Raw genomic sequence first — 23,446 nt, forward strand, 5'->3', positions numbered from 1 at the left:
GGCATGTGTCTTGATTGTCTCTAGTCTAAACGTTACTCCTATAAGTTCTTGCCTGACTTTTGGGTATACTTTTAGCCATTGTTTCCGTCTTTTTATCAAAAGCTGCAATAAGAAATACATTTTAGGAGTTCCCGTTGTGGCTCAGTGGTTAACGAATCTGACTAGGAACCATGAGGTTGCAGGTTCGATCCCTGGCCTTGCTCAGTGGGTTAAGGATCCGGCGTTGCTGTGAGCTGTGACGTAGGTGGCAGACGCAGCTCAGATCTGGTGTTGCTGTGGCTGTGGTGTAGGCCGGTGGCTACAGCTCCAATTCGACCCCTAGCCTGGGAACCTCCATATGCCACAGAAGCGGCCCTAGAAAAGGCAAAAAGATAAAAGTAAAATAAAAGAAAAAGAAATACATTTTAGAAAAGAAAAAAAATACATTTTATATTGAACCTAATATATACATTTGATATATTTGTATAAAACTGAAGCAAAAGTCTCATGAAATAATGCACTCTGTGCACTTTGGTATTGTGTACTCTTTTAGTTTGTATTTCTTTTCTTCAATCCATAACTTCGTTACAAAACCACAAATTTGAAAACCATTGTTTTAGGCCATCCTTCCCCACTCTGAATGTCATCTGTGGAAAGTTCTCTTTCTTCCATAATCTTTCTTCCATAATCACTGTTGGAAGGAAGTCTGTAATGCCTCAAGACTTGAGGACGGGACCATTTTATTTCTTTTTTTTTTTTTTTTTTTTTTTGGAGTTCTATAGCGATGCAGCAGGTTAAGGATCAAGTATTGTCACTGCAGCAGATCGCTGCTGTAGTGTGAATTTGATCCCTGGCTCAGGAACTTCCACATGCCACAGGTGTGGCCAAAAATTTTTATTTTTGTTTTTTCCCCTCACAAAAGGACTTATAGAGAATATTTATTGCAGCATTTTTTTCATGGTAAAAAAAATTACAGGTCAGTGGAGAAATTGTGTTTTAGTCGTACAATTGAATACTCTGAAGATGTTAAAAAAAAAAGAATAAACTAGATATACACATTACAACATGGAAAAACTTAATGCTTAATAGAAAATCAACTTGTAAGATAATACACATGGCAAATTATCACTAAGGTATTTTAATGAGACATAAACATGGCAAAATTTTAGCCTTTGCTAAATCTAGGTGTTGGTTATAAGAGTGTCTACTATATTGTATTATTTACCTTTTTATCCTTTATAATAATTATATCCTCTATCTTTTTATTTTGTAATTAAAAAAAATCTTTGGGAGTTCCTGTCGTGGCGCAGTGGTTAACGAATCCGACTAGGAACGATGAGGTTTCGGGTTCGATCCCTGCCCTTGCTCAGTGGGTTAACAATTCGGTGTTGCCGTGAGCTGTAGTGTAGGTCGCAGACGTGGCTCGGATCCCACGTTGCTGTGGCTCTGGCGTAGGCTGGCGGCTACAGCTCTGATTCGACCCCTAGCCTGGGAACCTCCATATGCCATGAGAGTGGCCCAAGAAAATGGCAAAAAGACGAAAAAAGTTAAAAAAAAAAAATCTTTGTAGGAGTTCCATGTGGCTAAATAAGTTAAGGACCTGGCATTGTCACTGCAATGGCTGGAGTCACTCCTGTGACACAGGTTCGATCCCTAGTCCAGGAACTTGCACATGCCACGATAAAAAAAAAAAAAAAAAATCTTTGTAATGAAAATTGATGTGTTATCTGCTTATAAACTTTGATTATTTTGCTATCTTATAATCCATTAATATTGGGCTTTATGCTGCTTCTCCACACTGCAGGGGGAATTAGGCATGATCTCTGGTCCCCAGTTTATACTCAGACCTGGTCTCTCTCTCTTTTTTTTTTTTTTTTTTTGTCTTTTTGCTATTTCTTGGGCCGCTCCCGTGGCATGTGCAGGTTCCCAGGCTAGGGGTCCAATCAGAGCTGTAGCCACTGGCCTACGCCAGAGCCACAGCAACTCGGGATCCGAGCCGCGTCTGCAACCTACACCACAGCTCACGGCAACGCCAGATCGTTAACCCACTGAGCAAGGGCAGGGACCGAACCCGCAACGTCATGGTTCCTAGTCGGATTCGTTAACCACTGCGCCACGACGGGAACTCCAGACCTGGTCTCTCTTGTACCTAGATGCCAAATTTAGATAAGGAGCCTATAATTTGTCAGTGTTTACTGGACAGTGTTTGCAGTGAGTTCAGGTAACATGGCTGTTTCCTAGGCAGGGCTGAGGAGGCAGTCTTCCCGGATGAGGCTGTTGTCATCTGGCGAGCTATTCTTTTTTTGGGGGGGTTAAGCATTAAGGCAGGAGATATTTACCTTAAAAGATCAAGGGTGTTGGAATCAGAGAGAGGAAGAGATCAACCAGAGTTCTATAGAATCCTGCAGTGTTGGGGTATCACTATTTCCCGAAGAAACAGGCCATGATTTGTAAGATTTTTTAAAGAGTCTGCCATTCTGATCCTGTAATGGCACAGTCATTTGTTTCAGTTTGATCTCCAGTCCTAATTTGTTTTCAGTCACTTTTCCCCTAATCATTCATCATTATTGTTATTATACTTTTTGTGGCCACACCCACAGCATGCAGAAGTTCCTGGGCCAGGGGTTGAACCCAGGCCATAGCAGTGACAATGCCAAATCCTTGACCACTAGGCCATCAGGGAACGCCTGTTAGATTTTTTTTTTTTCTATTAGACTATTTTTTAAAATTTTATATTATTATTTTTAATTTTTTTTCAGGAATCTATGAATCCAAACTCTGTAATTTTGTAACTCAATGAATTTTATTGCATTTATAGTTGTACAGTGGTCATCACAACCCAATTTTATAGCATTTCCATCCCAAACAACCAGCCCTTCCTCCCACCCCCACCCTGTCTCCTTTGGAAACCATAAGTTTTTCAAAATCTGTGAGTCAGTATCTATTCTGCAAAGAAGTTCATTGTGTCCCTTTTTTTAGATTCCACATGTAAGTGATAGCATATGATGCTGGTGTCTCACTGTCTGACCAACTTCACTTAGCATGATAATTTCTAAGTCCGTCCATGTTGCTGCAAATAGACTTTTTTTGTTTGTTTTTTAGGGCCGTACCTGTGGCATTTGGAGGTTCCCAGGCCAGGGGTTGAATTGGAGCTGCAGCTGCCGGCCTATGCCACAGCCACAGCAACGCAGGATCCCAGCTGTGTCTTCGACCTACACCACAGCTCAAAGCAATGCTGGATCCTTAACCCACTGAGCAAGGCCAGGGATTGAACCCGAAACCTCATGGTTCCTAGTCGGATTAATTTCTGCTGCACCACAACAGGAACTCCATTAGATTATTTTTTAAGAGCAATTTTAGCCTTACAGAGAAATTGATTAAATAATACAGAGTTCCCATATATGTCCTCTCTCTTGCGTGTGGTTTCTCTATTATTAACATCTTACATTAGTGTCGTATATTAGTGTGGCTATAATTGATGAGCCAATATTGATAATATTATAATTAACCAAAGTCCATAGTTTACATTGATTTATTCTTTTTCTTATGCAGTTCTGTGAATTTTGAAAAATGCATAATGCCATGTATCATACAGAATAGTTTCACCACCTGACCATTTCATTTTTATATCTACTCCAGTGCCTAGCATAGGGCTTATAAATAAATGTTACACAAATGTGCAATTATATCTCATCCAAAATTAAATATGAGGGGGAATTCCTGTCGTGGCTCAGCAGAAATGAATCTGACTAGTATCCATGAGGACGCAGGTTCAATCCCTGGCCTCACTTGGGGTTAAGGATCCAGCATTGTTTTGACCTGTAGTGTAGGTCGCAGACATGGTTCGGATCCTGGGTTGCTGTGGCTGTGGTGTAGGTGGCTGCTGTAGCTCCAATTCAACCCCTAGCCTGGGAACCTCCATATGCCTCTGGTGCGGCCCTAAAAAGACAAAAAGGAAAAAAAAATTAAGTATGAGCAATCAAATTCAGTAGAGTTTGAAAAACATTTAAGGAATAATCTTCCACAACAAAATAGAGCCTATCTTAGGAATAAAAGAATGGCTTAAAATTGGAAAATGTGATATATCTCATTAGTCTATCAAATAAGAAAAAATAATAAAACTCAATATATAGAGAAAGTTATATTCAAAGCATATCCCTGATTTTAAAAAAACTATGAAAATTATTAGAGTGCTTTATTCACATAAAGAATATATCAATCTAACAATCAGCGTTATGTTCAAAGATGAAACACTAGAGGCGTTTTCTCATAGGAACAAAACACAGCTCTACTATTTCATATAATTCTGGCAGTTCTAGCTAATATAGTAAGATGAGTGACAGAAATAAGTGTTACTGGAGTTCCCAGTGTGGCTCAGTGGGTTAAGAACCTGACATAGTGTCCATGAAGATTTGGGTTTGATCCCTGGCCTTGCTCAGTGGGTTAAGGGTCCATCATTGCTGCAAGCTGCAACATAGGTCAAAGGTACGGCTGAGATCTGGCATTGCTGTGGCTGTGGCTGTGGTGTAGGCCTGCATCTCCAGCTCTGATTCAACTCCTAGCCTGAGAACTTCCATATGCCGCAAGTGTGGCCTTAAAAAAAAAAAAAAAAAGGAAAAAATGAGAGTTACCCTTTTAAGAAAGGAGGCTCTCATTATTATTGAGATCGTAGAACACCCCCCCACCCTAAAAATTTTTTTTAATCAGTGAGTTCAGTAAGAAGTGAATACACAATAAAGATGCAAAAGTGAGAGGCTTTCCTAATATAGAAATAACTGGTTAGGAAAATTAACAAGATAAAAGGATCCTGTTCATAAGTAGCGACCTTAACAAGAAAAAATCTACTTAAGATTTATTTTTTTTTCTTTTTAGGGTCGCACCCACGGCATATGGAAATTCCCAGGCTAGGGGTCGAATCAGAGCTGTAGCTGTCGGCCTACACCACAGCCACAGCAACACCAGGTCCAAGCCATGTCTTCAACCTACACCACAGCTCATGGCATTGCCGTATCCTTAACCCACTGAGCGAGGCCAGGGATCAAACCCAAAACCTCATGGTTTCTAGTCAGATTCATTAACCACTGAGCCACGACGGGAACTCCATGGAAACCACAAGTTTTTCAAAGTCTGTGAGTCAGTATCTGTTCTGAAAAGAAGTTCATTGTGTTCTTTTTTAAATTTTTTTAAATTTTTATTATTTTTTTAATAGTTATTTTCCCAGTACAATTTTTTTTCTACTGTACAGCATGGTGACCCAGTTGCACATACATGTACACATTCTTTTTTTGCACATTATCATGCGCCATCCTAAGTGACTAGACATAATTCCCAGTGCTACACAGCAGGATCTCATTGTTAATCCATCTCAAAGTCAATAGTTTGCATCTATTAACCCCAAGTTCCCCAACCACCCCACTCTGTCCCCCTCCCCCTTGGCAACCACAAATCTGTCCTCCAAGTCCATGAATTTCTTTTCTGTGGAAAGATTCATTTGTGCCTTATATTAGATTCCAGATATGTGATATCGCATGGTATATCTTTCTCTTTCTGACTTAATTCACTCAATATGAGTCTCTAGTTCCATCCATGTTGCTGCAAATGGCATTATTTCGTTCTTTTTGATGGCTGAGTAGTATTCCACTGTGTATATAGACCACATCTTCCTAATCCAATCGTCTGTCAATGGACATTTGGATTGTTTCCATGTTGTGTTCTTTTTTTTAGATTCCTCATCTAAGTGATAGCAATTTGATGTTGGTGTCTCACTGTCTGACTGACTTCACTTAGCATGATAATTCATTCCTAGGTCCATCCATTTGTTGCAAATGCCATTATCTCTTTCCTTTTAATGGCTAAGTAATATTCCATTGTGTATTTATACCACATCTTCTTTATCTGCTCCTCTGTCGATGGACATTTAGGTTGTTTCCGTGTCTCAGCTATTGTATATAGTGCTGCAGTGAACATTGGAGTACATGTATCTTTTTGGGGAACTCCAAGATTTTTATCTTAGTATTATAATAGTGAAAAGTTGCAAACAACCTAAATTTCCAACAAAAAGAGGATTTTTAAAAAAATTTATGGGAGTTCCCGTCGTGGCGCAGTGGCACAATCCACTAGGAACCATGAGGTTGCAGGTTCGGTCCCTGCCCTTGCTCAGTGGGTTAACGATCCGGCGTTGCCGTGAGCTGTGGTGTGGGTTGCAGACGCGGCTCGGATCCCGCGTTGCTGTGGTTCTGGCATAGGCTGGCGGCTATAGCTCTGATTCGACCCCTAGCCTGGGAACCTCCATATGCCATGGGAGCGGCCCAAGAAATAGCAACAACAACAACAACAACAAAAATTTATTTATGCTCTATCCTGTTCCAAAATGTTTTTAAGGTAGCTTTCACAACATATATTATGACATAAAATAAGTGAAGAATTCAGGCAAAGAGAAATTTGAGGGATGGGCCACAGATTTCATTCTGAGCCTTTTAGCAGCCAAAATAAAGAGAAGATCATGATCAGTGATATGATTCATAGTCATACCTTTGAGTTGATTGGAAGAAGAAACTGTTCCTAGTACTGAGACCAAAGAGAATTTTCTCATGGGTCTCAGAGAGGATACCATGGAGAATAGAGAATGATTGTTTCGACAACCTAATAAAACCGCACCCGGTTTGTTTGTTTTTTTCTTTTTAGGGCCGCAGCTGCAGCATTTGGAGGTTCCCAGGCCTGGGGTCGAATCAGAGCTACAGCTGCCCGCCACAGCCACAGCAGTGTGGGATCCGAGCCACATCTGCGACCTACACCGAAGCTTATGGCCATTCTGGATCCCTAACCCTGAGTGAGGCCAGGGATCAAACCTGCATCCTCGAGGATACTAGTCAGATTGGTTTCCTCTATGCCTCAGTGGAAGCTCCAGCACCCAGTTTTATAGAGCTGTTTCATATGAAATCCCTTGCTTTCCCCCATACCCTATCACCCAGCTAATTTACAGTTCTATTAACAGTGAGGTTGGTAAAGTATTACTGATAAAATTTAAGATTATCTGAAAAAAAAAAAAACAAGAAACGAAATTATTTGGTGTGGCCATCTTACATGCTAATGCGTCCTACAAAAAGCTAAATATTCTGGCAGTGGTGTAATGAAAAGTTACATCTTACTATTAATACTATGTATGCTCTGGTACAAAGAATTCATTTTGTTGTCACAGCACTATAGTGAAATACACAAATAAAAAAATAAATTCAAAAACAAAAACAAAAAATAAAATCCCTTGCTCCCAACCGTTTGGTAAAGAGTATTTGCAGTGGGGCTAGAAATATGGTAGCGCTTATAGCTGGGATGAACATGAGGATGGTCCAGTACCCTGCCCTGAGGGCAACTCAAAGGAGTAATACATTTTAGAGACTAAAAGTATGGTTTTCAGTTGATGTGTGGTGCAACCCAGGTGTCCTGCAACTCTTCATGAATTGGCCACTGAATTTTTATACATGTGTTACATTTATTTTTGCTACAGATGAGGATCCACGCTGCTAAGAAGCCTGTCAGATGGTGGTGTGGGATATGAATGCAGCAGCCAACAGTGGAGCCAGACAGGAGGCAAGAGGTGCCACTTAGGCTGGCACTAAAAGGCATTTATAGTGGATGGACTGAACAGTCTCTGTAAATATCCTCTCAGATTTTGGTAAGTGCTGTGGAGAACAATTTGGCTGTCTGTCTCAGGTCAGATACAGAATCCATAAGTTTTAGTGGTTGATTAATGGAGTTAACCTTTGCTGAAGGTTGAGAAACTTCATGAGGTGAGATGCTTGAATAGAAGGCTAGCTTACCTAGATTTTCCTCAAAAAAAAAATTTAATGGAAAAGAATATTTGAAAAGAATATATATGTGAGTTCCTGTTGTGGCTCGGCAGTATCAAACCCAATTAGTATCCATGAGGATGCAGGTTCCATCTCCCGCCTCACTTAGTAGGTTAAGGATCCGGCATTGCTGTGAGCTGTGGTCTAGGTCACAGATGTGGCTTGGGTCTGGTGTTGCTGTAGCTGTGGTGTAGGCCAGCAACTGTAGCTCCTATTTGACCCCTAGCCGGAAACTTGAATATGTTGAAGGTGTGGCCCCAAAAAGAAAAAAAGGAGGAAAAAAAAATGTAGGAGTTCCCGTCGTGGCGCAGTGGTTAACGAATCCAACTAGGAACCATGAGGTTGCAGGTTCGATCCCTGGCCTTGCTCAGTGCATTAAGGAGCCGCATTGCCGTGAGCTGTGGTGTAGGTTGCAGATGCGGCTCGGATCCCGAGCTGCTGTGGCTCTGGCATAGGCCGGTGGCTACAGCTCCGATTAGACCCCTAGCTTGGGAACCTCCATATGCCTTGGGAAGTGGCCCTACAAAAGGCAAAAAGACCAAAAAAAAAAAAAAAAAAAAAAAGTACTTGTGTGTATAATTGAATCACTTTGCTGTGCAGCAGAAATTAACACAACATTGTAAATCAGCTATACATTAATATTTTTAAAAAAATGTTTGAGGCTTGATCCAGCATATGTTGCAATGGACAGTCACGGTTTCCAGATTTCTACATCGTAAAGTATAGCCACATTAATTGTAAGTTTGGAAGAATTTTATTTGTGTGTGTGCTTTTTAGGGCCGCACCCAAGGCACATAGAAGTTCCCAGGCTAGGAGTTGAATCGGAGCTGCAGCTGCTGACCTGTGCCACAGCTGCTGGCCTATGCCACTGCAGAGCAAGATCCAAGCCACCAGATCCCTGATCTGCTGGGCAAGGCCAAGGATAGAACACGAATCCTCGTGGATACTATTTGGATTCGTGTCCACTGTGCCACAACAGAAGTTACAAGAATTGATTTTTTTAAAAAAAAATGAATGGGGAGTTCCCATTGTGGCACAGTGGTTAATGAATCCGACTAGGAGCCATGAGGTTGCGGGTTCGATCTCTGGCCTTGCTCAGTGAGTTAAGGATACGGCAATGCCATGAGCTGTGGTGTAGGTGGCAGATAAGGCTCGGATCCCACGTTGCTGTGGCTCTGGTGTAGGCCGGCGGCTACAGCTCCGATTCGACCCCTAGCCTGGGAACCTCCATATGCCTCACGAGCGGAGCGGCCCAAGAAATGGCAAAAAGCCAAAAATAAATAAATAAATAAATAAAAATTTTAAAAATTAAAAAATGAATGATACCAAACCTTGACCTAAGTAACAGGGGCAGAGAGGTTGCAGGAGGAGGTTGTAAGATATCTGTAGAACATCTAACTTGAAGCTGTATAACTTCCTGGTAAATCTTTCAAGGTAAATTGTGGACAGTAACTAAGTGGTTTAGGAAAGTTTGCAATCTGAGTCCCAGCTTAGTCTTTCTTTGAGCCTCAGTTTCTTCATTTGCAGAATAAGGATATTAGTACCTACTTTAGGGCTAACCAGTTGGTAAGATTTAAATCAAATAAAATCCCTGGGTCCTCATCTAAGCCATTTTGTGTATGTGCTTCAATGGCCAGAGTTGTGTTTTCGCTGCTAGAAGGTCGATGTCTAAGGACTCACTAGAAGTGTGGGCCCTGAGATGCTGAGATACAGTGCCGATAAACCTTTTAAATTATTCTGTTGATTGGAAAGGCAGTCAGATTCTCCCCTCTCCATCTGTGGTGGAATTTTTTACAATTATGAGGTAGCAAATTGTTGAAAGCCCTCGGTTCGATCTTGTCCTTTTCATCCTGGTCATCTCTCAAGTCCAGCCACAGGAGCAGGTATCTGGTGACAGCTGAGCCAGGGGTTAGGGCAAAGGGCAGTTGTCCTGAGAGTGGTCACATCTGAGCAACTCTGTCTCATGCTGCCATTTACTCTTGAGTTGGGAACTCAGATACGTTTTGAAGACTTTTCCATTTGGCTTCATACAGGAAGGCTCTTCATGATTCCAAGATTCCCGCCCAACTTGTTCTGGTCCTGGTATTTACATTCTCAGATAAATGAATATCACAATATGTAGAATAAATAAAAAATTAGAAGCCCACAGTGTGAAATGTCCAAGAAGATAACAGGACATAGGAAGAAAGTAAATATTAATGAAATCAGTTCCTCCCACTGGGGAATCAGATCTACACTCCAATGGGTTGGCATGGTTACCTCTGCCAGAGTTTGTTTTTGTCTCTGAAAGTCAGAGAAAAGGCCTAGGATGTGGACTGTGGGGATAGAGATGATTGCAGGCTAGGTACCTTTATCTTACTAATACGAACTACCTCTCTTAATATTTTGATTTTTTTTTTTAATGGCCACACCCTTGGCATATGGAAGTTCCAAGGCTAGGGATTGAATCCAAGCTGCAGCTGTGACCTACACCTAAGCTGCAGCCACACTGGATCCTTTAACCCCTTGCACCAGGCCAGGGATTGAACCTGCGTCTCTTCAGCAGCTTGAGCCACTGCAATAGGATTCTTAACCCACTGCACCACAGTGGGAACTTTAATATTTAGATATTATAACATAATCTCTATCTCTTTGTTTTTTCTTACCAAAGCCCCCTCCCATCAGGGCAAAGAGGGAAGGAGAGAACTGCCTGTGGCCGTCAAAGGAAAACCCTGGCAAACCCCAGAGCCGGCTAACTCAAGTTTACATAGTTCTGCACTAGCATATCTGTTGTGTCTCCATCCATGTCAATGTCATATTGTCTGTTTTCTTTGGCAAATCTTTGGCTTGCTTTTTCAAGAGAAATATTTTGTTCCCTTGGTCTGGACCATATATTCATTTTAATACTTCCATATAAAAATAAACTCAATGGCTTAATTTTACATTTAAAACAAAACAAAAACTTAACAAGGAATTCCCTGGTGGGCTAAGGATCTGGCATTATCACTGCTGTGGCACAGGTTTGATCCCTGGCCCTAGAACTTTTTTTTGGCGACAGACAAAAAAAAACCCAACCACAAAAACTTAGCAAGGAGCCCTTGTTCCCTAGTTGGGCAGGAGAACTGAGGGAAGTGCTGCTCTAAATGAGTTCTGGTTTCCTGACCAAAAGGAGGTACATACAAGGGCCCCGGGGATATTTGCAGATTTAATTCCTCAGACACTTATTTTTGAGTTAATATGGAAAATAATAAGATATTAGAGGAGCTCCTGCTGTGGTGCAAAGGTATCTGCAGTGTCTTGGGAGTGCTGGGATGTGGGTTTGATTCCGGCCCGGCACAGTGGATTAAGGATCTGATGTTGCAGCTGTGGTTTAGTTCTTGGCTGTGGCTTGGATCTGATCCCTGGCCTAGGAGCTTCATATGCCATGGGGTGGCCAAAAAAAAAAAAAAAAAAAAGATATTAGAAGCCTAGAGATATTAACACAGTCTTCAAAAAAAGGAATTCTATCAACTAGTCTGTGTTGATTCCAAGACAGATTCTAGAAGGTTTTGGCAAAGAGATGACATGTATACCTCAAACAGTGAGAAGCACAAGGAATTTCAGCACTGGTTCTGAACAAAGAATAGAAGACTTTAGGCCAAGGATTTTTCTACCTCATCAGATTTATCTTCCTCTTTTAGTAATACATATTTTGCAATATCCCTTCTACTCTCCTGAATTTAAAATCAAAGATAGTATATAGCCTTTGTATTTATGTGCAAACATATGTATGCACATAAATGCCTTAACAGTAATTTAAAGGAGAAATTTTATAGTGTGATAATAAAATTTATTCTCATGTGTGAATGTTTGGGTATGACCATATTGGAAGGCATAAAAAAAGCAATCCAGTTCTCTTATGGTGCAGCACCAGGATGCGAGGCTGCTATAGCTTTGGCACTGGCTGCAACTGCAGCGTGGGTTCTGTCCCTGGCCAGGAACTTCCACATGCTGCGGGAGCGACCTCACCCCCCTGGCAAAGTAATCTAAAGCTTTTACCACCAAGTGGAATTACCTAGAATGCAGACTGCTACAAATGTGAACTCTCAGGTATATTGACATTTCTCTCAGTGTTATGGTTTTCAGAAGTGGTGAACACCTGAAAAGATCTGAAGTAAACAAAGTGTAATTTACATGGACGTTCCCTTCCTAGAAAGTTCAGCATGTATTAAAACCATGTTAAAACTTAACTTTGTGTTGGAGTTCCCGTCGTGGCGCAGTGGTTAACGAATCTGACCAGGAACCATGAGGTTGCAGGTTTGGTCCCTGGCCTTGCTCAGTGGGATAAGGATCTGGCATTGCCGTGAGCTGTGGTGTAGGTCACAGACATGGCTCGGATCTGGCGTTGCTGTGGCTCTGGTGTAGGCCAGTGGCTACAGCTCCCATTAGACCCCTGGCCTGGGAACCTCCATGTGCTGCGGGAGCGGCCCTAGAAAAGGCATAAAGACAAAAAAAACCAAAAACCAAAAAACTTATTTTGTGTTTATATGTAAAACTGGCACAGGGGCTAGGCTGAGAAAATAAACATTTAAAGGTCTCATGGCAAATCTTCATTGTGCAGCAACTGCCCTCTAAGACCTCTGCAAGTGCACCTGTGGAGCACGATGACACGAAGACTCCAGAGGGTGGCCCTGTCCCTAGGGGGAGTTCTTCATGGCCTTGTCTACCAGATGGAAAAGCATAGAAGGGCTGGCTGGCCTCAGCCAAGGAGCTCAGATCTGTTGGGGGGTGTGCCACAGGGAGGGATATTTCTAGTGGCTTCCCTACTTCTCTACAGAGAGTAACAAAGGCTGTTGGACATTCATCGTTTTTTCTCCCTGTTTTATTGAGCTATAATCGACATATAACATTGTATGAGTTTAAGGTATACAACATAATGGTCTGATATATGTATATATTTTTGAATGATTAGTTTAACTTCTAAGTTTAACTAGTTAACTTCTCTTACCTCACATAGTTACATTTTTTTTTTTCTGGTGATGAGAGCTTTTAAGATCTACTCTCAGGAGCTTTCACATATGCACTACAGTATAGTTAACTGTAGTCACCACGTTGTACATTAATTACACCCCCAGACTTATACATCTTATAGCCAGAAGTGTGTACCTTTTGACCACCTTTATCCATTTCCCTGACTCTGGCTATTGCTCATCAAAATGACTGTGGTTGACCCTTGAACAGCAGGGGTTTGAACTATGCAGGTCCATTTATATGTGGATTTTTTTCATTAAATACATATTATAGTACCACACAATTTGAGGTTGATTGAATTCGCTTATGTGGAACCATCAATACAGAGGGTCTGCAGACTGTAAAGTTAGAGGTAACTTTTCACCTGTGTGGAGGGAAGGTGCCCCTAATCCCATATTGGTCAAGGATCAGCTGTATTTGGGTTAGATTTTGTTTTTGTTTTTGTTTTTGTCTTTTTGAGGGCTGCACCTGTGGCATGTGGAGATTCCCAGGCTAGGGGTCTAATCAGAGCTGTAGCCGCCGGCCTACACCACAGCCACAGCAACACCAGATCTGAGCTGCGTCTGCCACCTACGTCACAGCTCACAGCAACGCCGGATCCTTAACCCACTGAGCAAGGCCAGGGATCGAACCTGTGTCCTCATGAATACTAGTCAGATTTGTTAATCGCTAAGCCATGACAGGAACTCCTATAGTGATGGTTTTTTTGACTCTTCCAATTTTTTTCACTTTAGTAAGAAAACCTGATTGCGTTAACAAGTGTTAAACGACAAAGACACACAGCACCACTAAGATTATTTTCTGTGACCCTTTTCATTCTCAACTTTCTAAGTAGTCATCTTTCTTTGAGCTCAGCTACTTTTGACCCTCTCCTGTGGGGAGCCCCCTGCAGAGCTAATAGACTCCTGCCTCCTTGGGTTTTTTGTTTGTTTGTTTTTTCCTTTGTCTTTTTAGGGCCCCACCCTCGGCATATGGAGGTTCCCAGACTAGGGGTCCAGTGGGAGCTATAGCCACTGGCCTATTCCACAGCCACAGCAATGCCAGTTTTCAGCAGCATCTGTGACCTCCGCTGTAGCACCTGATCCTTTAACCCACTGAGCAAGGCCAGGAATCGAACTGACATCCTCATGGATACCAGTCGGGTTCTTAACCCGCTGAGCCACAACAGGAAGTCCTCCTTTCGTCTTTAAAACAGCTATCAGCCAGCGAACCAACCTATACAGTCTTCAAAAGAAATCTCCTCTGCAATTTTTCAGTGACTAATTTCCTGGCATCATGTATGGTTTACGAAAGGCATGAATATAGACCATGAGAGTGTGTGAGTGTGTTTGTGTTAAAGTTTTTTTTTATCCTGTTAGATTCTCATCTCTTAGGAGTCAACCCCTAAAAGTTTAGATTTGAATTTTAACTTGTCTAATACCAAGTTTTATTTTTTCAAGGCTATTTCTGATGCTTGGAAGCTATCCTTTCAGCCATAAAGATGGTAATAAACCTTTGCCTCCCACAGTTCAAACCAAGAATTTACTGCAACAAGGTAAACAAAACAAGTATATACACATAAATAAATATATCACATTTGTTTTTTCATGTTTTTCTCCATTTCCTACCTTGTGTATATAGACTTAATTCAGGCTTAATGTGCTTTCATCCTCATTTTTTCCCCCCTTTTTTGGCTGCCCTGTGGCATATGGAACTCCCCGGGCAGGGATCAGATCCCAGTCGCAGTTGCAACCTAAGCCACAGCTGTGGCAATGCTAGATCCTTAACCCACTGTGCTGGGCTGGAGATCGAACCTGCATCCCAGCGCTCCCAAGACACCTCCGAGCCCTGTGCACCGCAGTGGAAAGTCCATCACCTCCTTATTTTAGTTTCTACCAGATAATGTTTAGGTAAGCATGAGTCAGGCTTCACCTCCAGAGTCAGATAGTGCCATTATGGGCTGAGCTATGACTCATTTTGTGGAGGGTTCTCGTCCCTCTGGTGATAAATTTTAATTTCACTCAAAGTCAGAGTGAAGGTAGAAATACTCTCTTTCCCCTGTTGTTCTTGCTAACTTCTCATGCTAGAAATAATGGCTTATTTTTGTTATTTGGATTCCTTGTTCTTTGCTATTTGAGTTATACTATCTCCCCTTTTGTGCAAAGGAGGGTGTCTTTCCACGGTCCAGAGCAGGGAGTAAGGAAACTCCAAGTGGAGAACTCCTCTAATTTGGAGTTTCTGCACACAGCACACTATTTCAGGTTCCCAGATTGTTAAGCTAACTTGTTCAGACAACGATATCTTAAAGTTGCCATTGGTTAGGAATTTCCTGGTGGCTTAGCAGGTTAAGGATTCAACTGTTGTCACTGCTGTGTCTTGGGTCACTGCTGAGGCACAGGTTTGATCCCTGGCCACAGAACTTCCATATGCCAATGGATGCGGCCAAAATATTTTTTTACATTGGTTGTAACAAGTATTGGAAATAGTAAAAGGAAAAGCTATTCACAATCCCACCCCTTAGCACATTCACTGTTTTGTTCTTTGGTTGTGCCCATGGCATATGGAAGTTCCCGGGCCAGGGATTGAAACTGAGCCACAGTTGTGCCGGATACTCAACTCACTGGGCTGGGCTGCACGTCAAACCTGTGCTGCCGCAGAGACAACACTGGATCCTTAACCTGCTACACCACAGCGGAAACTCCCTTCTGTTTTAAATTTCCTATGGTCTTCTGTGGTCCTTGTTTCTGTCCACACATTTTTTTTTTCCAAGTTTCAACATTCATAGATGTCCAAGCAGCTCATTTGTTTTCCTTTCCTAGGGAAACTGTTATAATTGGTAGAGTTCAACTACAAAATTGAGAACCTTAGTGAACATCTTTGTTTTTCCCTAAATCTGAGTGTTTTCATCCTCTGGGGATACACACACACACATATGTGTGCACACAAAGCCGTTTGTATGTCTTCCCCCTTTTCACAGAGATAATATTTTGAAGGAATTTTTGGTTGATTAGGCTGATTTTTGTTGCTCAGATTTTTTAAGGAAGGAAGGTATTTGGATACGCTGTTGCCTTCAGCCTTTGACCCGATCTTGGATGCCTGCAAAAAACAAAAAAAATCTTGAAAATTCGATGACATAGAGGAAATTTAAAATGAGGAACTTCAGACTTTCTTTAACGAGTTTTTTTGGAAGTGACAAATTCTTGAAAACTAGCTGTCTTCATTTGGATCTCATCCAATCAATGTGTCTATTTTTGTCGTTAAATCTAGATATCAGCCGATGGTTATGAAGTAGAAAATCTCATCTCTGAAGACCTCATAAAGAGAAGTCATGGTTTTAGGACAGAGTATTTCATTAAGCCACCAGTCTATGTGACAGTTTCCTTTCCCTTCAGTGTAGAAATCTGTAGGATTAACATAGACCTCCCCACTGCGGGAGGCCAGAATGTCACCGGCCTGGAAATGTACACATCTGCCTTATCCAGCAGAGCGTCTTGGAGTACCCCCGACTGCCGGACCCCAGGCCCAGCCGAGCCACCCATCCCGGGCAAGGAAGCGTTCACCTTGGTGGGCAAAGTCTTGTTGAAAAACCAGAGCCAAGTGGTATTTAGCCACAGGGGCTTCAAGGCCAGGCCACCTTTTAGCCCGATGGAAGCCACACTCCCGTCCCCTGCTGTCGTGGCCCAGGAGCTCTGGAATAAAGGGGCTCTTTCTCTTAGTCATGTGGCCCATGTCAAGATCTGTATCACCCATGTGACAGGCAGCGGCATCCCTTGTATCAAGCGGTTGGAAGTGTGGGGTCAGCCTGCCAAAACCTGCTCTCAGGAGGTGATAGACAGTGTCCTGCTGGTTGCCTCGGAGAGCCTTCCTCAGGACTTGTCTCTGCAGGCCCCGGCCTTGCCCATGGAGAGTGACTGTGATGCCGGGGGCCAGTCTGAGGGCCAGCAGGCCCCCTCCAGCCTCCAGGAGCTGGCTGAGGTACTTCAGGATGTACCTGAAGAGTTCCTGGACCCCATCACCCTGGAGATCATGCCTTACCCCATGCTGCTGCCCTCGGGCAAGGTCATTGACCAGAGCACGCTGGAGAAGTGTAACCGCAGCGAAGCCGCGTGGGGCCGAGTGCCCAGTGACCCTTTCACAGGAGTAGCCTTTACTCCACACTCCCAGCCCCTGCCTCACCCCTCCCTGAAGGCCCGGATTGACCATTTCCTGCTCCAGCACTCCATCCCCGGCTGCAACCTGCTTGGGAGAGCACAGACTGCATCGGCAGTGACCCCTTCTTCCATTGCTCTGCCCTCTCGGAAAAGGAAGATGGAGGAGGCTGAGCATGCTCCAGACGGTAGCCTTGGTTCAAATGCTTCCTGTTTCTCTACCACAAGCCTTCTGGTCTCACCCACTACCTCAGAGCACACTGCTAAGAAAATGAAAGCTGCCAGTGAGCTCGGAATGACACACATGGATTGTTCAACAGGTAACCCCCCGTCCTATGTCCAAGCCCTTCGTCATCTCTACTCCCGGATGACACTTGGCATTGGCCCTTGTTTTATGCTTTGCCAGCTTAGATTAACTCCAGGCCACACATTCATTATCTTTTAGCTTCTCTGGTCAGGAATCCAGGTGGGATTGTCTTCTATCAGTGTTGGCAGAGCTGCAGCCATCTCAAGGCTTTACTGGGAAAGGATTCACTTCCATGGTCACTCACGCAGTAGGTGCAGAATTCACGGGGCCTTACTGAACCTCAGATGTCTGTGGAGGTCTCCAGTGACGTTGGCCTTGAGAGATTTATTGGTGACACAGGACCGTCTGACTAGTGCTCCTTCAAGGCCTTAAGCTAATATGCTATGTCTTACCAAACATTCTCTCCCCACTTTGGTGTACTTTTGGGGTTCCACTTTGGGGAGCCCTGCCTCGAAGCAGATCGCTGGGTCCTTCCTTGGGCACCTGTCCTCCCCCTGCTGCTTTCGCCCATAGCCCATATCCAGAGGAGCCCATCTAGATGGTGGAGGGGGGCTGGGGAGGTGGGCCTCATTCCACTCCCTACTGCTTTCCTTTCCCCCAAGGAGAGAGGACACGAGCACCAGGAGAGTGCAGGCCAGGGGCCCTGCAGAGCAGTGGGGGCCCCAGAAGGGAGGAGATGGGGACAAAGCAGATTAAAGCTCTTGGGGAGGGAATGGGGGCAGGGAGCAGGGGTTCAAGGCTGGGTGTTTGCTCGCCCCCTTGGCAGACAAGGGAGGCCTTCAGAAAGTAGGGTGCAGTTCTGCAGGTGAGCCACCAGGTGGCCCAGGCCTTCCCGGCAGTTTGTCCAGGAAGAGGAGAGGTGGCACAGAGCGCAGGACCCTGAAAGCAGTGTGAGATGGGTAAGAGTGGCCAGGGGTCCCAGAGCTTTGACTCCTGGTCTCCTGTCATCATGGTCTGTTCGTTGACATTAGGGAGGACCTGCTTTACCTTTGTGTCTGTTTGCAGTTGTACCATTTTGTGGTCCTCAGAGGACTCTGTATTTTGGTTTCCTTTGTTGCCAGTATCTCTGAATGTTGTGATCTGTGTATCTCTCAACAGGTCCACTGTCCCATGAGCAAAAGCTGTCACAAAGCTTAGAAATTGCCTTGATGTCAACCCTTGGCTCCATCCCCTCCTTCACCGCTCGGCCGCCCCGGGGGCAGCTCCAACACCTCGGCACAAGAGGGGGCAGTACTTCCCTGAGGCCCGGCGCCAGCTCAGGTAAGCTCAGCCCTCCAGCAGCATGCTGGGCCAAGCCTCTGGAGCTCCGGGGACCTCCCTGGCCAGCCTCCTCAGCCCCAACACCTAGGCCTCTCCTTTTCCTGGGCGATTGAGGGGCTAGCTGCCTGTGAGTTTAACTCTCCACAAGAAAGCCTTTCTTGAGTCAGTTCTTAGTAATTCTGTGGACTTGGGGCTTGGCTACCCTCTGCTTTGTTTTTTGGTGAGACCTAAGGTTAATTACTTTGTCCTGAGGACTTTTGTTTGTTTCTCCTTTTTTGCTGATTTTTCTTACATAGTCTGTCTCCCAGCTGACATCTGTGGTACGTTATGTAAACGTGGGGAGCGGTTTCGGGTTGAGTCTGTCATCTTCATCCCTTGCTATTAACATTTTTACAAGTGTCTTAGAACAGTGGTAGCTTACTGAGCCAAGTTTTGCTTGAAATGGACCTGGGATCACATTGGATGATAGACTCGATTAGGATACAAAGTGAGAGACCCGGGGGCACTTTTGACAGATGGCATGTGCTGGGGCTGATGATGAAGTGTGCACTTGCTTCCTCCTGCCTATCCTGGAGGAAGAGCTGGTCTGTTCTCTTTTTGTCTGGATCCCAGGCCATCTTACCTTTTCTACCTCTTGTCCCCAGCTTCCGGTCTCTCTGATTCTGTTTTGTTTTGTTTTTAATGATTCTTATTTTTTCCTTTATAGTTGGTTTACAGTGTTCTGTCAGTTTCTACTGCACAGCAAAGTGACCCAGTCACACATATATACACATTCTTTTTCTCACATTATCCTCCATCATGTTCCATCATTCAGCGACTAGATATAGTTCCCTGTGCTATACAGCAGGATCTCTTTGCTTATCCACTCCAAATGCAATAGTTTGCATCTATTAACCCCAGGCTCCCAGGCCCTCCCCTCCCCCTTGGCAACCACAAATCTGTCTTCCAAGTCCATGAGTTTCTTTTCTGTAGGGAGGTTCATTTGTGCCATATATTAGATTCCAGATATAAGTGATATCATATGGCATTTGTGTTTCTCTTTATGACTTACTTCACTTGGTATGAGAGTCTCTAGCTCCATCCATGTTGCTGCAAATGACATTATTTTGTTCTTTTTGATGGCTGAGTAGTATTCCCTTGTGTGTGTGTGTGTGTGTGTGTGTGTGTGTGTGTGTACCACACTTCTTAATCTGTTCATCTGTCGATGGACATTTTAGGTTGTTTCCATGGCTTGGCTATTGTGGATAGTGCTGCAGTGAACATACCAGTGCATGTATCTGATTCTGTTTTCATCCTCACCACTCCCAGAGTCCATCTTGTCCAATGACCAGAAATTTCTGTGACCCCAGATTTGATGGTCACGTACTCTCCCAGCAGTGTCTGTTGTGGCTCACAGACCCCTCCTTCCTGCAGTACCTTCTGTCTTGGCCTTCTGGATGTTACGACCTTCTCCCCATTTTCAGTAGTCTCCCTTCAGTTTCCATTGCTGACTCTCCCTTCTCTTCCAGGCTCTGGTCTTAGCCCCTCTTCTCTATACTCTGTGCCCAAGTGGGAGCCCACGTAGCCAGTGACCACCTTGTTCACCTCTAGCTCCTGCCTCTCCTTAGAAATTAGCCCCGACCTCCCTTACAGCTGCTTGGTGCCTCTGTGTGGGAAACTCATGGATATCTTGAGCAGAATTCTAACTCAGAACTGTGGACACCGTCCAAAGATGTGCCCCCATCCAGTCGCTGGTAAAGAGCAAGCATCTTCTCCCCTCTGGACAGGCTCAGAACGGGGAGGTCATCCTGGGTTTGTGACACCATCCCTAACATTCTGTTCATCCTCAAGTCCTGTTGGCACTCCTGCAAAGGAGCTCTCAGGGAGGACCTCTCTGCTCTATTGTTCTTGCTACCACCCTGGCCCTGGCTCCCGCACTGCTCCCCCAGATTCCTGTAGCAGCCCCTGCTGCTTCCCCACAGACCGAAGGTACTGCAGTCACCCTTGCCTTGCCCATCATCTTCACAGGAACCAGTAGGATCTTCTGATAACGTACATCAGATCGTGGTACTCCACTTTAGAGTCCTTTCAGGGCGTTCCATTGAACTTAGCGTAAAATCTAAACTGCCGCCTGTGAGGTCCTGCCTGCTCCAGCCCCGCTCTGTCCTTCTCTGCCACACCCTCTGAAGCCACACTCTTGCATCACACCTCTTTTCTGTTTCTTTAATGGACCTGCCTCTCTCTACTTGCTGTCTATTTCACTCTTGCATGGCTGGCTCCCTTTCATTCTTATGGCTCTTCACCCAAGATGCTGTCCTTGCCCTCTTCAGGTGGGTGTGGATTGGGGGAGAATGAGCAAGGCCCTCTGCAAGGGCCACAAGAGAAGGGAGAGTGGCCTCCTTGGGGAGGGAGGAGGCAAGACCTCCCTTCTGTGGCCCTCATTCAGGAGGCTCTGCAGGGAGCCTGGAAGGAGGGAGCCTACAGCACAGGGAGTGGGTTGATGGGTCAGGAAGACAGGGCTGCAGAGAAGCAGGTGCCAGGCTTGGCAGGCGGGTCTGCTGCAGACAGACCTCAGCCCCACCCCTCTGGTGACTTCCATCCCCTCTTGACCTGCCCAATCTGGGCACATCAGGCCATTTTTTTCTTTATTCCTTTTCTTAACACAACTCCCCTTTCTTACACTTTATCAAGGTTGTCAGGGTGAGCGAGTACCTTGCTCTGGCCTTGGCAGCCTGTCCCAGAGGAAGGTCCATCTTGCTGGGAGAGCAGCAGGAAGGGCCCAGTGCTGTCAGTGGCGCCAGCAGCCCTAGCAGCTCAGAAGCCAGATGAACACTGAGGTTTAATGATTAAGGGGTGGCCCCTAGATTCCCAGGCTCCCTGGCACCCTCTCTGCCCAGGTCAGTCAGAGGCAGCCTAGGGAGGGAGGAAGCCAGGCTGCTGCAAGGGCACAGGGTAAGGAAGCTTCTTGTCCCACTCCAGGCACGTGCCGTGGCTCCAGGATGGAGTCTGGCGGGGGCAGCTTTCTCTAACCGTGGTCTCTTTCCCTCCCCGATTCACCAGAGCAGCCTGGGGGCAGTCTGGGCCCCGAATGCGCCTCCTGCAAAAGAGTGTTCTCTCCCTACGTCAAAAAGGAGCCCATGTACCAGCTGCCCTGTGGCCACCTCCTGTGCCGGCCCTGCCTGGCTGAGAAGCAGCGCTCTCTGCCCATGACATGCACAGCCTGCCAGCAGCCAGTCGCCAGCCAGGACATTCTCCGAGTTCACTTCTGAGTGACTGGCTTCAACCTGAGAAGACCCATTGCTGGGAGGAGCTGAGGGGAAGGGAGCGGAGGTTGACGTGCTTGAGGTCTGGCCAGGTCCCAGGCACAGAGGGGCCCCTGCTTTTCCGGGGGGCTTTCCCTTTATCTCCTCCCCCAGTGGAGCCTGTGGGCCTAGGAGTGAGGGGTGGGGAGGGGCCCCCTACACCCGCTCAAGTGGCAATAGGATAACAAAGCCATAGTTTGGGCTGGGAGGGTGGGGAGAAGTCCCTGCCCTCCTGTGCCTGCCCGCCAGCGCCTCCTGCCAGAGCCCGGGGCCTGCTAGAGCCAGCCCCGCCCTGCTGCGGGCCTCCCAAACTGTTTGCACACACGCACACACACCCCCATCCTCCAGGGTGGGTGTGAGTGGAGCATATAGACTGTGGCTCCGGATCTCAGAGAGAGCCTCCACCCTGAGTGTCACCCGAAAGTGGGCCCAGGCCAGGGTCTGCGGAGTGAGTGGTTCAGCCCTTCTGACTGGCAGCGCACTCCGAGCCTTAATAAAGCGATGGTTGACAACTGCTCTGGGCTTCCTCTTGTCTGGTCCTCCTGCTCCTGTGCCCCACACAAAGTGGGACTGTCACGGGGCAGCTGTGAGCGGTCACCGCAACCCTGTCAGTGGTCTGAAAGGACAAGAAGTCACCGTTGCAGATGCGTCTGATGCATGAGGGTCTGCAGGTGGCTGGGCGCCGAAGGGGTGTTGAGCAGCACCCCTGGGCAGGTGGCAGCTGGCTTAGCTGCGTGATGGTGGGGAAAAGTACCTTTTCTGCATGGGACCTGTTTCAGAAAAAATACTTGTTTACAGGCTACTTTTCTAGGTTTTGGTTTTTTTTCTCCATTCAAAATTTCATCTTATGGAGTCCCAGAGAGAAAATATGTATTCCTACATCTCTTCACACTATATGGAGTTGACTGTAGTCAGAAAAATGTTGATGAGAAAATACACCAGGCTGTTCCCTGTTCCTTTCTGAGCATGTTTGAAAAGGGGGAGCCCAGCGATGCTTCTTATTTTCTGCTTAAGATTTCATTGCATATACCTGTGGACAAGCCGTGGGGGTTCTTCAGGCCACCCAGGAATCTGAGCCTCCAGCTCTCCTTCCCTCCCATAGGCCCACTGCCTCTGCTTTGCAGTGGGGGGACCCCTGGGGAGGTGTCGGCCTGTGGAGCAGAGAGAACTCTAATTCTTCCCTTTTTTTTCCTTTTTGGCCACACCTCTGGCATACAGACATTTCTGGGCTAGGGATTGAACCGGGTCACTGCAGTTACCTGAGCCACAGCAGTGACAATGCTGGATCCTTAACTCACTGAGCTACAAAAGAACTCCAGAACTATATAGCTCTTGCACTAATGGGGGGAGGAGGGAGCTTATTAAAAACCCGATTCTTGGACTCTAGATCTAAGAATTTAGAGATCTGGGGTTGGGATTAGAGAATCAGTGGAGCTTTTTTTCTTTTTTCTTCTTTCTCTTTACAGCTGCACCTGGAACATATGGAAGTTTCCAGGCAAGGGGTCGAATTGAAGCTACAGCTGCAAGCCTACACCACAGCCACAGCAACACCAAGTCCTCAACTGCTGAGCAAGGCCAGGGATTGAACCTGCATCCTCAGGAGACTATCGGTTCTTAACCTGCTGGGCCACAAGGGGAACATCCTAATTCTTGCTT

General features: G+C 45.4%; 1 protein-coding gene across 2 annotated transcripts in view; it reads left to right on the top strand.

Moving 5' to 3' along the window:
* Positions 1 to 22,306, top strand: part of UBOX5 (U-box domain containing 5) — a 40,923-nt gene extending 18,617 nt beyond the window's left edge. The window contains exons 2-6 of one of the 2 annotated variants that reach the window (XM_001925847.5): positions 7,484 to 7,651; positions 14,255 to 14,349; positions 16,062 to 17,262; positions 18,348 to 18,509; positions 21,549 to 22,306. In XM_001925847.5, the coding sequence (XP_001925882.2) occupies positions 14,296 to 14,349; positions 16,062 to 17,262; positions 18,348 to 18,509; positions 21,549 to 21,757 (1,626 nt within the window). In that variant the 5' untranslated portion in view covers positions 7,484 to 7,651; positions 14,255 to 14,295 and the 3' untranslated portion in view covers positions 21,758 to 22,306. The remainder of the gene's footprint in view (positions 1 to 7,483; positions 7,652 to 14,254; positions 14,350 to 16,061; positions 17,263 to 18,347; positions 18,510 to 21,548) is intronic. The other variant, XM_005672784.3, reaches the window with a different exon arrangement.

Source organism: Sus scrofa, chromosome 17 (assembly GCF_000003025.6).
Source record: "Sus scrofa isolate TJ Tabasco breed Duroc chromosome 17, Sscrofa11.1, whole genome shotgun sequence".
In the NCBI taxonomy this organism is placed as follows: Eukaryota; Metazoa; Chordata; class Mammalia; order Artiodactyla; family Suidae; genus Sus; species Sus scrofa.